This window comes from Pimephales promelas, chromosome 23, assembly GCF_988280905.1.
Source record: "Pimephales promelas chromosome 23, fPimPro1.hap1.1, whole genome shotgun sequence".
Classification (NCBI taxonomy): Eukaryota; Metazoa; Chordata; class Actinopteri; order Cypriniformes; family Leuciscidae; genus Pimephales; species Pimephales promelas.
This window is the reverse complement of record NC_142791.1, coordinates 23,289,470-23,304,211: the sequence shown is the minus strand read 5'-3', so window position 1 is coordinate 23,304,211 and position 14,742 is coordinate 23,289,470. Positions and strand designations below refer to the sequence as shown.

Below are 14,742 nucleotides of genomic sequence, written 5' to 3'. Positions count from 1 at the left end.
CTTGTGAAACACGCTTACAGGTAAAAAAAAAAAAACTATTTAAACTTCAAATTCTCAGCGGAAAGGAATTTACAATAAAATAAAAAAATGAAGAAGGCCTATGTGAGATTAGAATTTGTGTCCCGAATCATAATACTATGAAAGTAGGCGCAATAGGTGCTCAGATGCAAATGCTAACGGCATGTTAATCATGCTAGCAGGCTGCTGAAACATGCTTGAAACTTATGCAAGAACTTGCTATAAATATATTAGCAACATGTTTAAACATGCTAGCAACATGTTTTCATGTTAAATCATGCTAGCAAAGTGTAAAAAAATGTTGTAACAACATGCTAGCAATATGCTAAAACACCAGCAACAGGTAGGCTACATCATGTTAGTGATTAACATTATGTTAGCAACATACTAAAACACGCTAGCAATGTGCTAAATGCTGTCAAAACGTGTTAGAAACATGCTTAAACGTTCAACATCAAAGATGGTCTTTATCTTCTCAAACTTTATCTAGTTTCATATTAGTGTACTTCATACGTAAAAGTACACAGTTTATTAACAGATGCACAGTGCGTAACATGGTCAGTAATGGTGCGTTCATGTGCTACGGTAATTATGGTAAATACCAAAAGCCGACGTGGAAAATGCACATGAACACCCCCTCATGTGGTATTTTCCACTGGGTAACTCATAGAATATTTTGATGGACGAGTTGCCGATATGAAATAACCTTTGACCTTTTCAAAATGGCGGAGAGCACCACAAGAGTCGTGAATGGTACAAATATATACTATTCATGATCTAGAAAATATACAGCATATTATTTACCTTTTGAGTTTTGATAAATCATATTCTTGCTGTTGCAGATGACTTAAAGGGTTAGTTCACCCAAAAATGAAAATTCTGTCAGTATTTACTCACCCTAATGTTGTTCCAACCCCGTAAGACCTTCGTTCATCTTCGCAACACAAATTAAGATATTTAAGATATTAAGATCGCTCCTGCATACAGTCCGTAGGCTTCTTGAGGGACTGGCTCTTGCTGTCCTCGAAAAGTCATTAAAGACATCGTTAAAATAGTCCAAGTGACTACAGGGGCTCAATCTTAAGTTTATCAAACGACGAGAATACTTTTGTGCGCAAAAAAAACAACAAAAATAACGACTTTATTTCAAATATTCGTTTATTTCTCCCTCTGCGTGAGTCAGGTTACTAGTTTAATAGCGTAAGCTTCTGTTGTTGTACGTCACACGCATCACACACACATGACCAGCGTCGGCCAATAGTGAGCCTACGTGTGACGTAGCTCTACGCAATCAGACTACGTTAACTGACTACAGGCCCATGGAGAAGGAAGTGAATAGTTGAAATAAAGTCGTTATTTTTGTTGTTTTTTTGCGCACAAAAGTGTTCTCGTCGTTTAATAAACTTAAGATTGAGCCCCTGTAGTCACTTGGACTATTTTAACGATGTCTTTAATGACTTTTCGGGGACAGCAAGAGCCAGTCCCTCAAGAAGCCTATGGACTAGTATACAGGAGCGATTTTAATATCTTAAATATCTTAATTTGTGTTCCGAAGATGAACGAAGGTCTTACGGGGTTGGAACAACATGAGGGTGAGTAAATACTGACAGAATTTTCATTTTTTGGTGAACTAACCCTTCCCTTTAAGCAATCTAAAATAGTTTTAGCTAAATAACAGGTCTGGATTTCCATCTTTTTACCACATTATGACAAAGAAAGCACTTGAACGCAAAACTGGTAAATACCAGTTCACAAGTGGAAAATATCCTATTTTCCATAGCACGTGAACGCACCATAAGTACGCAAACTGTAACTCGGCCCATGTTAAACGGTTCATATGTAGTGGTTCCACATGTGAATGAACATCTAATGGACATCTCATGTCTATATCTCAGTGTGTTTGTCTGCAGGGCTGTCTCACCCCCTCCTGTAAGGTCTGTCGCTGTTTCTTCAGTTCTTCCATTTCAGCCTGAAGCTCTCGGATCTGAGAGATATCACTGGAAGACTGGAATAAACAAACATGTTTTGTTGGCTTTGGGATATTTTACAAAACCTCATACACACACACATACAGTATATGCAAGAGGAAAGGTAGTAAGAGCCTCCCAGGCCGGGTGTTGCATTTGGTGCCGTGACCCGGATGGGAGTGAGGTTTAGGGGGGTGAGCGTAATGGAGGCAAGCTAGTAAGAGCTGTGCGAGTAAACCTCACTCCCCTGGCCTCAAGAGGTGCATTAGTGACTAATGCTAGAGGCTAATGGATCTTCTTTCATAATTTGAAAAAAATCAAACAATAAGAATCCTCTGAAAATCTAATCTTAAATTTCTAAATGTCTTCAATTTTTTCTATTCTCAGTCATAAACATCAGTATTTTAAATATTTATTTTGCTATAAAAAGAAAATGTCTAATGATGTTGCCCAAGGACTGGAAACGCTATTAAGGGATGACTCAAGTGAAAGGATAAACCTTTTTTTTTTTTTTTTTACGAGTATTCCATTTAGCAAAATGAATCACACATTTACTCAAATGAATCAGGGAGAGAGAGGATATTTTATGAGAGAGTGCAAAGCAATGTGACAAATCATTTTCACACACTTCCTGACAGAGTTCATTCTCAGAAAAGCTGCACTATTTTGAAAACAACAGTAACAACTCTCCAAGAGTGAAGCACACACATGTATCTCCAGCAGACCTGAGCGATGAGGGCTTTGTGCTTCTGCATGAGCTCGTTGAGGTCCTCCTGGTCTTCCTCGAGCCTCTTCATCAGATCTGTCCTCTCGTAGCGTAGCTGAGCCAGCTGCTCATCCACCTTAGACAACAGACAGAGACAGACTCAGATAAACCTCAGATCGGCCCTGTGAACCTTTCATTTCATGTCTCCGGGCCTCACCAGGCTCTTCTGCCTGCAGATGCCCTCCAGCTCGGTCTGAGCATTGTCCAGCTCCGCAGCGAGAGTCTTCTGAACACTTTCAGCCTCCAACCGTCTGCTTTCACTGTCCTCCAGCTAGAAAACAAATAGATGTACACAAAGTCAAGTGCATGACAACACAAACTATGCAAACATACACTACTGGTAAGAAAGGTTGGAATAAATATGTTTTTTTTTTTTAAGTTTTTGAAAGAAGTATCTTACGCTCACCAAGGCTGCATTGATTTGATAATATAAATATATATATATATATATATAATTATTATTTTTATAATATTATTATTATATATTATATATTATTATTATTATAATTATATATATATATATATATATATTTGATAATAGAAATAGAAATATAAAAACCCAGTAAAACAATAGTATAAAATATAATTACAATTTAAAATTGTATACTTATTAAGACTACAAAGAAGAACAACATGCGCAATCAGATACTGTACGCAACGAGCAAGAACATGTTAAAGTCACCATGAAATATTAGAGTTTATGAAATAGTGCATATAAATCATTTATCCATGCACAATCTTTTTAAAAATGAATGTGTCTTTAATCTAAATAACGCTGCCTATCTCTTGCAGCGACATCTCTTCTCTGATAATGTGTTCACTGGCGTGAGGGCGGGGCAATCTGTCACTCACATGAGATCAACCAATAGCAAACAACCACCATCCAATCAATTCCTGATGGACAAAATCAAGCCCCGCCCTAATTTTTTTCTTGTTCAGGAAGCAGTTTTACAATCACAGCCACAATCACAAGCAAATAAAGCTTAAACCACACACACACACACACACACACACAAACTCCCCCAGCTATATTTCACTGCAATTAAGGGAACAGTTCACCCAAAAATTCTATCATCATTTACTCACCCTCAAATTAAAAACCTTTATGAATTTCTTTCTGCTGAACACAAAAGAAGATATTTTGACTTATAGACCATTTTGCAAGATGTAAACAACACTTGTCCAGAAACACTTCCTGTTTCAGTTTGTAAATGGTTTGTTTATTCCAAATGTAAAGAAAACATTTTAAAGATGTGTGTTTATCTTTTTGATTCACTTGGTTGTATTTTATTCCAACGTTTATGTTGTGTTAAAAAACTGAAACAGGAAGTGCTTCTGGACCAGTGTTGTTTACATCTCGCAAAAGTACATCTATTGGGTACTATGAAAGTCAATGGGGCCATTAACTGTTGGTTTCTGACTTTCTTTAAAATATTTTCTTTCGTGTTCAACAACAACAACAAAAAAAACATACAGGAACTATCCCTTTAAGGATTTCACCGTGAGACATTTGAATACCAATAATGCAAAGGCATAAATGTGTGCAGCGTGTGAGCCATGCTGAGTTAATGCTGGCAGTGGCACCTGGCAGCGCAGTCTCTCCAGCTGCTCCTTGGCACCGGGGTCATGACCCTGCCCGGGCTGTTCAACGGTGGACAGCAGCAGCTGGGCATCACTGAGCAGGGAATGTGTGCGCTTCAGGTCTCGCTTCAACCTCTTCTCCACGTCAAAGTCTCTGTGGCCCACCTGAGACCAGAGAGAGAGAGAGAAATCTATACATCACACTGAAGCACAAACAGAGAGCCTTTCCACTTCACAAGTGTTCTGGGAGAAAGACGGACATCTCTGAATACCAGCGGTGACTTTCAGACTCAGCTAAGACCATAGAAACTGAGTAATGATGCTGGACACGTGAACACTGAGACATACAAACAGAGCAAATCCCCAAAGCGAAAATAAAAAATTATAGCTCCAAATATGAGCTGAGTGCTCTACTAGTGCTACGACAGATATGGGATTTTTAATGGACAGATATACAGAAATCAGGACGGCCAATAGCTAATGTATTAATAAATAAGGCTACAAAGACAGCTCATCATGCACAATAAGACCAGCAAGATGTATTAAAAAGATGAATTATATTTACTAATTATTATATTACCTTATATAATCTAATCTAATCTTATATTATAGAGAAGACTACAAAGATGGACATCATGACATAACATAATATAAAGACGATGAGATTTTCAACATTTTTTACAGAATGGATAGAACATTATGTGAAACCTCAAGTTTGGTTGGCAGTGAAAGCACATGCCCTGGCAAAATCCAGCAGGTCAATACATGCACGAAAAGCAGGCCCTTTACACATCCTCTTACTCAATACAAAACTGACTTTGAGCCGTGGTGTTTACGTGCAGCTCGGGTCATAAAGCAGGGGTCGTCGTTTACAGCAGCTGATGAGTAGCTTCATCATATCGATCACGCTTCCAGAGCACAGTCACATTAGAGAGCTCACTGTGGCCCAGAGGCAGGACGTTCAGGTCAACGTGTGTACAGTATCTCTAAAGGACCCCATAGCCACGAGATTAATATAGTTAACATATTAAAGCTGCAGTGTGTAGATTTATTTTGCATGAGAAATGCGAAAACAAGGATACATATCGGAAGGACATTACATGTAATCACGTAATGCTTGCTTACATTAGCTGCGTTTCCATTACCCTTCAATTTGCGCAAATTGAAATTGCGAAATGAAAATACGCTCAATGGAAACACGTCAATTTCGCAAAAACTCCCGTTTATCGCAAAAAAGTTTTTACGCTCGCATGAGGAGGTTTTTCAGGCAATTCGAAAAAGGATTTTTTCGCAAAACTGCAATGGAAACGGATTTTGCGCATTAACAGTCACCTGACTTGGAAGACGGAGTGTGTTTTAGGTCCGTGTCCGCAAATAATAATAATTATCATCATTAGCCTATTATAACATTTATTAGTCTACAAGACGCTTTTATCCAAAAAAGGAACAAAGCAATTCGTCACATCATTCATAGTACAGGTTGGACAATAATAATAATAGGGCTAAGATTATCACAAATAAACACTCGATTTTGACCAATTTTCAAAGTTTGTGTGCGGAGTTTGGAGCACGCACTGGATGGCAGACAGACGTGGGCGCGCCGTGAACACTTTCATTTTCCCATCAACAGTGGAATCAACTTAAAATACTATATCATTTCTGGTTATACAGAAAATAATAATACATTATTCGCAACTACTTTTATTTGCGTAATGTCACAATAACAAGAAAACGTTGTGCTTTTGTAAAATAACAAAACAATCAGGCGCGCTTTATGATCTTCGTGAACTGGAGCGCGAGAACTGAAACAATATCCTTTATAGACTAAAGCTTGAAATGTCCACTTTAAAAAGAACAAATTCGAATCATAAACTAATACCTTATGATTATTTAATCCGTATGAAAGGTGCTGTTCTCTCTAAAGGTGCATCCGGAGATTATGTTTTTAGCTCGTTATTTTTTCAGACGCATTTATAATAACTCACCTATAGCCTACAGCAACTGCGGGAAAAATATCATAAATATCCATGTTCTAATTTGGCCTTATTTGGCCTTTCACCTAATTTGTGAATATTTTAAATGTTTTAAAGGGGGCAAAAAGTCATAAACAAATATTTTAAATTTCGTTGAGATGTATATAGCGCAGCATTGGTGTGGTCAAAATAAAATGTTGGTGCTCAACTTTGCGTTTTAAAAATACAACAACCGTTCATTTTTCGTTTTGCAACGACTGTTTGGACATAATACGAGATGGAGTTCTTTATTAAATTCAATAATTCAATAAAAAAACAATAATTACAGGAATAGCCTTTCTAAAACCTCAAAGAAATGCCATCAAGACATCGAAGCAGAAATAAGGGAGAAACACCAGGAACTCTGTGTCTTTCCCTGTCATTAATGCTTGGATATTAACACGCCACGTCTCCTTCCATTAATAATAATTATGTCTAGTGCGGTGCATGGTTGTGAAATAGGTTATAAACCTACCAAAGTCCGTTACCATGATTTTTGGAATGACTTATCGCGAGAGGAAAAAAAGACGTTTTAGTCGCATAACATCAGTTAACGGAAACACCGTCATTTCGCAATAGTTTTTTATCGACATTTGGGAAATATCGCAAAAGTTTTGCGCAAATATGTAATGGAAACGCGCCTATTGTTAACAATTTGAGCACAAAGTATAATTTGCACAGTTTTGCATGATATGATAACTTATAAGCGATTGTTGGATTTAATCAGCGCAATTCACTGGGATGTCGGAACCAGAACAAAAGTGGATGTTTCTTACTTGTTCAGATGACATTTTCTTAAAATTCTTATGTTGGTCATATTTCCAAAAAATAATAATCTGTGATTCTGAACGCCAGTATCCACACTGGCACGTGACTGACAGCAGCACACTCTCCTCAAACACTGTGTTCATCCACGCTGTGCCATGTCGAAGTACAACTCACGTAAAGTTGACATTTTCGCAAATAACTGCAATTGCAGATTTCGAACAGAGATGGCGACAAGGAGGAAAAACGCCGGACTGGAGCTTTAAAGGCACACTATGCAAGATTTGTACCTTAATAAATAGCTTTAAAGTCATTTCGGTGGTAAACAAAGTCATAGTAGAGCAAATAATCCTGGTAGTAAAACTTAGGGGGACGCTGACAGAAAAACCAGCAATGCAAGTTTAAGAGCGGCGCCCCTGACAAATCTCGCGAGAATCATGAAATGCTTTATGGCAACGACGTCATACACATCAACAACAACCTATAAAGACACTTGCGCGCATCCAAGAAATCTCGGTCAGACTCAGAAATGTCAAGAAAAAGGAAAAGAGAATCGGACTGTGCTAGAAACCGGACAAGAGTACCACTTGGTCAGGCTTTCACTCGTTGGTGCAAACTTAAAAGCAGCACTGATGCTGACCTGGTGATCTTGTTGATGGACTTGTAAGTAAATCTCTTATTTGTAAACTTGTTTGCGTTCTATGGTGTATGTTTCTGCGCTGGCTTGAAGTATGTCATTTTTTACGGTGCATTTATCCATTGTTGATAATTAGACCAGTTCAATAATTCCCACATTTGTCTAGCTAGCATTCGATTACCAGAGCTGTAAGCAGACTTCCTAACAGTCGTTTATCTTAGTTTTGTTGTATTTTTTCGTTATGTTTTATTACCTAGCTTGCCACAAGAGCTACTTTGCCAGCTGACCTCCGATGTTGTGATGTGTATTTATCACGTAACGTTAGTCCTGTGTCTGGTTCAGATTTCTTATGACGTGCGTACAGTGCTTATACAAACTTTAGCTGACTAACAGTGCACTTCCCGACTGTACCTTTACTTCAAATTGTGTTGATTATGAGTCAATTAAATCTTGACGCTGTTAATGTTGATTCCTGCGATTATCATAAGGACTTAGTCAATATCTCACATAATTATTAGGACATATGGTTGTAAATAGTGTAATTGAGCACAATTTGCTAACTATTATGATCAATTGTAATAATCATGTCTGATGAAATCATAGAGGCCAATGTTATGAAATAATGCGACATTTTGTAACGTTTACATTACAATAAAAAACACAAATGAAATTATACAGTAGTATAGACTATTTACTTGTGATTTAGCAGAAATCATGAAAAATGTTAAAAGCCAGCAAACGCGATAGGCAACTTTATTATTATAAAGTAGTTAAACACTTGACATATAGTTAAATATTAACCTATTACCATCATCAGTGGTTCAGTAGACTGCAGTAACAGGTGAGTTACGGTTATTTGCGAGTACACCACAGCGGCTGTAGGGGTCGCTGTTTCACAAAAACATCAGAGCTGCATAGTGTGGCTTTAAGTCATATAGTTTATATTATTAATATATTAAGTCAAATTAATATAGTCCAGCGAACATTCCAAAAGCATTATGTAAAGCTTATAAAAATAAAATATTGGTAATGAACCATCCTCATATTTATATCTGATACAATATGAACACATGCAAAAAACAAGAGAGAACCAACAAAATATTAATAACTGATTATGTTGCATTTTATGTTGCATGTTGCATGGTGACATAAAACCTGTAGCTTGCCTATTCTTGCCAAATAATTTTGTCAGATAAACACCTTAACCAAGTTTAGTGTTATGTCCTTCCATCATATTAAAAAAATATTCTGCATATTTTGATGGTTTAATCAAACTTTTAGTGTCCATTGTTGGGATATAACTTTTGACTACTACTGTAACTTTAAATTTTAATACATTTTTACAATAAGTTGCTCCGCGTATGAAATGACTTGACTTTCGGGCCGACGTCACTAATTCCTTCTTAATTTTTGACCCTTTACATTTTCATCATCCAATCAATTGCCAAAGGATAAAACCGAGCCCTGCCATGCAGATTACGTTACAGTGTTGAAGTATTCCATTTCACTTTGACATTAAGATGTTAATACAAATGAAGTTCTGAATGTTTTCTGAGCTTTAACATTTCCACAAACACATTGGGAATGAATAGCACTAATAGACGAGGCTCATGTAGATTCAGAGCTGGGCACTGAGACAGGCAGTCTGTCGTGCTCTTATATGAGAACACAGAGGGACATGACAGCTTTACAGATCCTCACAAGCCCCGATGTGACTAACTCTGTGATCTATTATTCAGCGTATCTGGGCCAAACCAAATGACCCACATATACTGTACTTAATAAATATCACGCCTGGAATGTAATTAAAGGGGTCATGAACTGGCTTTTTACATTTTATTATATTGTTGTCTGAGGTCAACTTATGACGTTCGCTTGGTTTTTGCATTCGAAAACATCAAAATGAATAAGTAATAGGCTATTTTCTACCCTAGTTTTGAGCCTAGCTGAAAAACGCTCGGTTTTTATGGGCGTCTCGCACTGAAGACTTGGAAGTAAACGGCCACTGCTGTGAGTGGATAACAGTTTTGCATATTATAATGAGTTTCAACTCACCCGTCGATGCACTTGGGGGAAATTGTTTTGAAAACGTCCAATGTTGTAAATTGGCATCCGGAATGATTCGCCCATACATGTTTGACCCAGAGTCAGTGTGTTGGACAATTCCTGTCAGATCCAGTATAGACGGCATCACGAGGTAGGCCTATGTTATTTAGCTATACGTGTAATGCGCGAATCGGTGGGCGGGGCTAAACCGGCCGTGTTATAGTAGGCGTTGATCTTCTTCTGCGGGGGTGGTGTTTTATCCTCTTTGACGTCATAGTTCCCCACTTTGAAAAACGTGTCGTTTGCTGAGCCTGGTGTCAATAAAAGCTTTTTTTTTGGACTAACAAGGACATTTTCAGTTCTGAAACTTGCAGGATTTTCTTATAATATGATGACCTCTGGATTGGATGCAGTGTGTCATAAGGATAATTATAACTACAGTAGATGCATTACTGACCACTGTATTAACCTACTTACAGTACATCAAATGCAAAACACATTTCTTTGAAAGTGTGAAACGCACCAATATACTGTAAATCTATATACTGTGTTGTATTCATGTTGTGCAATGTTGTCTACAACTCAGTTTCACCCCAAAATGTGATGCCTTCTTTACCACTATGTTTATGAATCTGAACATGATCACATCATTCGTCTTCGTCACAAGCACACGCACACTGTGTTCAGAGTGTTTTTATTGCATCACTCGCACCAATTTGATCGAAGTATTGTGTTTTACAGTTTACATGGGGTAAAGTTTAATCACAATATTCCCTAAATCTCATAATAATCACATTGCATGAGTCAAATTGTTGAAATATGTGTGTGTTTTACCTGTTCACACAGTGTGGCAATCAGCCCCTCTAAATCATGCTTCTCATGAACCACCATCTGTTTCTCCTCATATTCCTGTTCCAGTTGCATCTCCAGCTGTCGGAGCTGCACACACACACACACACAGACAGGAAAGGATGTTTGAGACAGGGTTGTAAGGTGGTTAGCGGAGCTGTAATTTATTCTGTGTCCCTCACCCGTCTCTGTGAGGACTTCTGCACGTCCTCCAGTTCCTCGTCCTTGTCTTCCAGCTCCTTCTGATGGATCTGCTTCATCCTTTCCATCTCCATCTCAAAGCGCAGGTGCATCTGTGGAGGACAGAGATCAAGTCATACAGCGCTTTATACAAGATTGTTTCTAGAGCCAGACCGATATTATTAGGCATTTTCCATAATATCGGTATCGGCAATTATAATGGCCGATAAATGAATATTTAAAAAATAAAATAAAAATGGACGAAACGCGCTTCAATCATCTCTCCTTGGCCTGTTATATTGAAAATGTATGTTTTACAATTTGCAGTATGATGTTATCTATTGCTAAATGGCTCATCATAGACTAGCTAACCACAATGCTAGCTAATGCCACTATCATCAGTGGAAGACCGCTAACGTTTACATTAATGAGCTTGGAAACCACAATGAACTTTTTTCTGCCTAAATAAAGTAATGATTACTGTATTTACAACTAGCATATCTCTAGTTACAATCCCTGCATTGTAAAATGAAGTTATACTTGCGAGGAGTGAACATTTAGACATAGAGAAAAAGTATCAATTGTATCTTGTGCAGAAAAGTTAGCTTTTCTTTTACACGTGTGTGAAATCCAACAATATTTAATAAAAAAAAAAATATCGGCCGATATATCGGAATATCGGATTTTAAAACCCCAAAATATTTGTATCGGTATCGGCCTTCAAAATCCTTTATCGGTCGGGCTCTAATTGTTTCAAAGCAGCTTAAAAGTGTCTTTATTCGGTTCAGTGTTGATTCAGTATCAGTGTAAAGATAATCAGTTGTGAAATGAGCTCAATTCAGCTGTAAGCAGCTTTACAGAAGAAAACTGTGCCGTTATTTAGCTCATTGTTGATTTAGTTCAGTTTAGTAAGTGTCCATGTTGTAAAATGTGTTAATTATAATAAAGTTGATTCAGCAATAAAGCAGCTCTGCAGAAGACTATCATCATCCGGCTCATCCAATAGTGTCAGTCAGATCGATAATGCAGTATAAGACCTTCAGCGTGGTAAAATGCCTTTTCACAAGATGTAAAATATGTCCCCAGAGTGTGTATGTGAAATTTTAGCTCAAAATACCCCACAGATATTTTTATATAGCATGTAAAAGTTGTCACTTTTTGAGGGTGAGCAAAACCGCACTGTTAAATGCAAATGAGCTGCAGCTCGCCGCACAGAGGGCGGAGCTTCAACAGCCTGTGTCATTTTACCTCATCTCGACTTGCACTGAAAATTTCAAAAACATTTAGACTTTTATGTTCAAACCGGAGTCATATGATGGAGAGACATAGTTGATAAATTTATGTAACTGATGTGTAGTTATCTTCTAATCACTGATTAGCATATCTTGATAATCTCTAAATGTGTTCAGGGGGGTGAGGTTTATGTAAATTCTAGGGTTGGTGATGTCACTAACCTGGGAGGAATGTCGTGTAGCCCCTACCAGTCCTTAAAAAAAGCAATTTCTTTAAAGGAGAACTCCGGTGCAAAATTAACATTTGGTCTAATAAAACATCGCTACCTAGTCAATCGTTCTCTGAGATCTGTTTTCATGATAATCGAATATAAAGAGTTTTATCTCTAAAAACTGTTTAGTGTATGATGCTAGTACTGGGGGCATTTACCAAGTAAAAAGAAATCGCTAGTTTATACCACTAACAAGGCTCAAAATAGCCCCACACTAACACTGTAACATAATGAGGGTCCATACATGCAAAACGAAGCATTGAGAACTTTGTAAGTGAACAGACCGTTTAATAAGAACTTACTTTATAAAGACAGTTCACTTCATGTATACAGGCGGCGCCGTCTTAGAAAATAGTCTCGATAAGTGGATCCCCGAACGCCGTTCATACAGTTTAGATCACTCAGCACGATGTTCGTGGTTCGACTTATCGAGACGATAAGTCTTTGTTTTCCAAAGATGGCGCTGCCTGTATACACGAAATGAACTGTCTTTATAAAATATCTTCTTATTAAACGGTCTGTACACTTACAAAGTTCTCAATGCGTTTTGCATGTATGGACCCTCATTATGTTACAGTGTTAGTGTGGGGCTATTTTGAGCTTTGTTAGTGGTATAAACTAGCGATTTCTTTTTACTTAGTAAATGCCCCCATTACTAGCGTTATACGCTAAACAGTTTTTAGAGATAAAACTCTTTACATTCGATTATCATGAAAATAAATCTTAGAGAACGGTCGACTAGGTACCGATGGTTTTAGACCAAAGGTTCATTTTGCACCGGAGTTCTCCTTTAAAAGCAAATATCTCCCTTTGCTTCGAACTTTGAGCGTTGTAACTTTGCAGATGTTGTTTATGCAAAAACAGCAACATTACACACTAACTAAAGTTAGAAAAGTGAAATCATAATCAACCGCCCCTTTAACAACATACTGATTGTTCAGCTGAAGACGAAAAAAACTTTCAGTAGACTCCAATCTCCAAACAGCTAAAAGTTTTAAAATTGTTAAAATGACATGACCCAGTGTATGTAAACAAAGGTCTAACAGAAATAAAATCACCATAAATCATCATGAATGTGATTTTCTAGTTTTTTTTGGTTTGTTCCAACAGTCAGACATGTATTTATCATTGATTCCAGAAAACATTTAAAAAAAAATGTAACATCATACTAGGGCTGTCGCGGTTATGGAATTTCCCTTGCGGTAATGTTGAGTGGCTCAATAGCGCGATATGCGGTATTACCGCCATTTATTTATTTATTTAATTTATGTATTTGTTGCTATATAAATAAAGTTTACGATGTGGACAAAAACGAGGACATTTTCAGTAACCAATGTAACCGAAACTAAACAGCGTCTACAGTATGCGCATTGAAAGACTTTCACTCAGCGTGCATATTGTTATGACAACGGACTTTGAGCGAGTCATTGAACCGTTCATTCAACGAACACGTTTAAAAAAAGCTGATTCATTAAAACAAGATATGTAAAGAAACAATATGTTAGGCTAATTATTTTTAACTTTGAGGTTCAACTTTTCAAGGCTCAGCTGAGAAGCAATGCGTCGCATGGGCAACGCTAAAGCTGATGCTTCACTTATTAGAGACCAATAGCATTGATTTAATGCGTGACTCACTGATTTTATTTCACCGTGGCTTCCTTGTGCTGTGTGATGCTGACCAGCGGTGCCTCTGACGCGCATTTATGGGAAAATACCCGTGAAGAGAACGTTAATGATGATGTGACGAATATTTCGCTTCCCTTTGACACGACAAGCTTTTCACGACTTCAAAGACAGACGCAGTAATCGCACGCGCTCTGCAGATCTCTCTCATTCACTGTCTGTGTGAAGCCTGTAGGCTACACATCACCATGATAAACAGTCTTGTTATCATTATGAACTTGTTTAACATTCAATACACATGCATTAAGTTCAAAACAAGAAGGGTATAGCCTTATAAAAAAAAAAAACGTGAATATCGCGGTTGCTGCGGTTACGTGCAATCCTCTGCGGTTGACTTGTCAGAAGCGCGGTACTACAATATTGCGGTTACCGCGACAGCCCTACATCATACACAGCACAAAAGTCCGCCACCATCAAATTAATTCGAAGTAAGTGCAGAGATAGCAGTGTTACCTAGTTACTTCCTATGACAAGACCCCTGTTCCAAGATGGCGGCGGTTTTGACGCATGCTTAGAACCCCAAGGTGACGTCTAGTGTATATGTCTATGATGATTAACAAAAACAAGACTTCCATATTTAAATGTCAATGAGTTTTTGAGTTCATGTATTAAAGGAATAGAAAATTCACTTACTAATTTTCTGTTGTAATTTACTCATTTATTTATACTCACCCTCATGTTGTTTTAAACCTGTATGAATTTCTTTCTTCTGCTGAACACAAAATAATATATTT

The 14,742-nt window shown here is 37.6% G+C and overlaps 1 protein-coding gene across 1 annotated transcript in view; it reads right to left on the bottom strand.

Annotated features, from left to right (window-relative positions):
- Positions 1-14,742, bottom strand: part of myo18b (myosin XVIIIB) — a 71,648-nt gene that overhangs the window by 14,607 nt on the left and 42,299 nt on the right. The window contains exons 30-35 of the mRNA XM_089126166.1: positions 10,824-10,934; positions 10,627-10,731; positions 4,336-4,497; positions 2,909-3,022; positions 2,711-2,827; positions 1,940-2,023 (exon numbers count right to left, since the gene is read on the bottom strand). Of these exons, the coding sequence (XP_088982292.1) occupies positions 1,940-2,023; positions 2,711-2,827; positions 2,909-3,022; positions 4,336-4,497; positions 10,627-10,731; positions 10,824-10,934 (693 nt within the window). The remainder of the gene's footprint in view (positions 1-1,939; positions 2,024-2,710; positions 2,828-2,908; positions 3,023-4,335; positions 4,498-10,626; positions 10,732-10,823; positions 10,935-14,742) is intronic.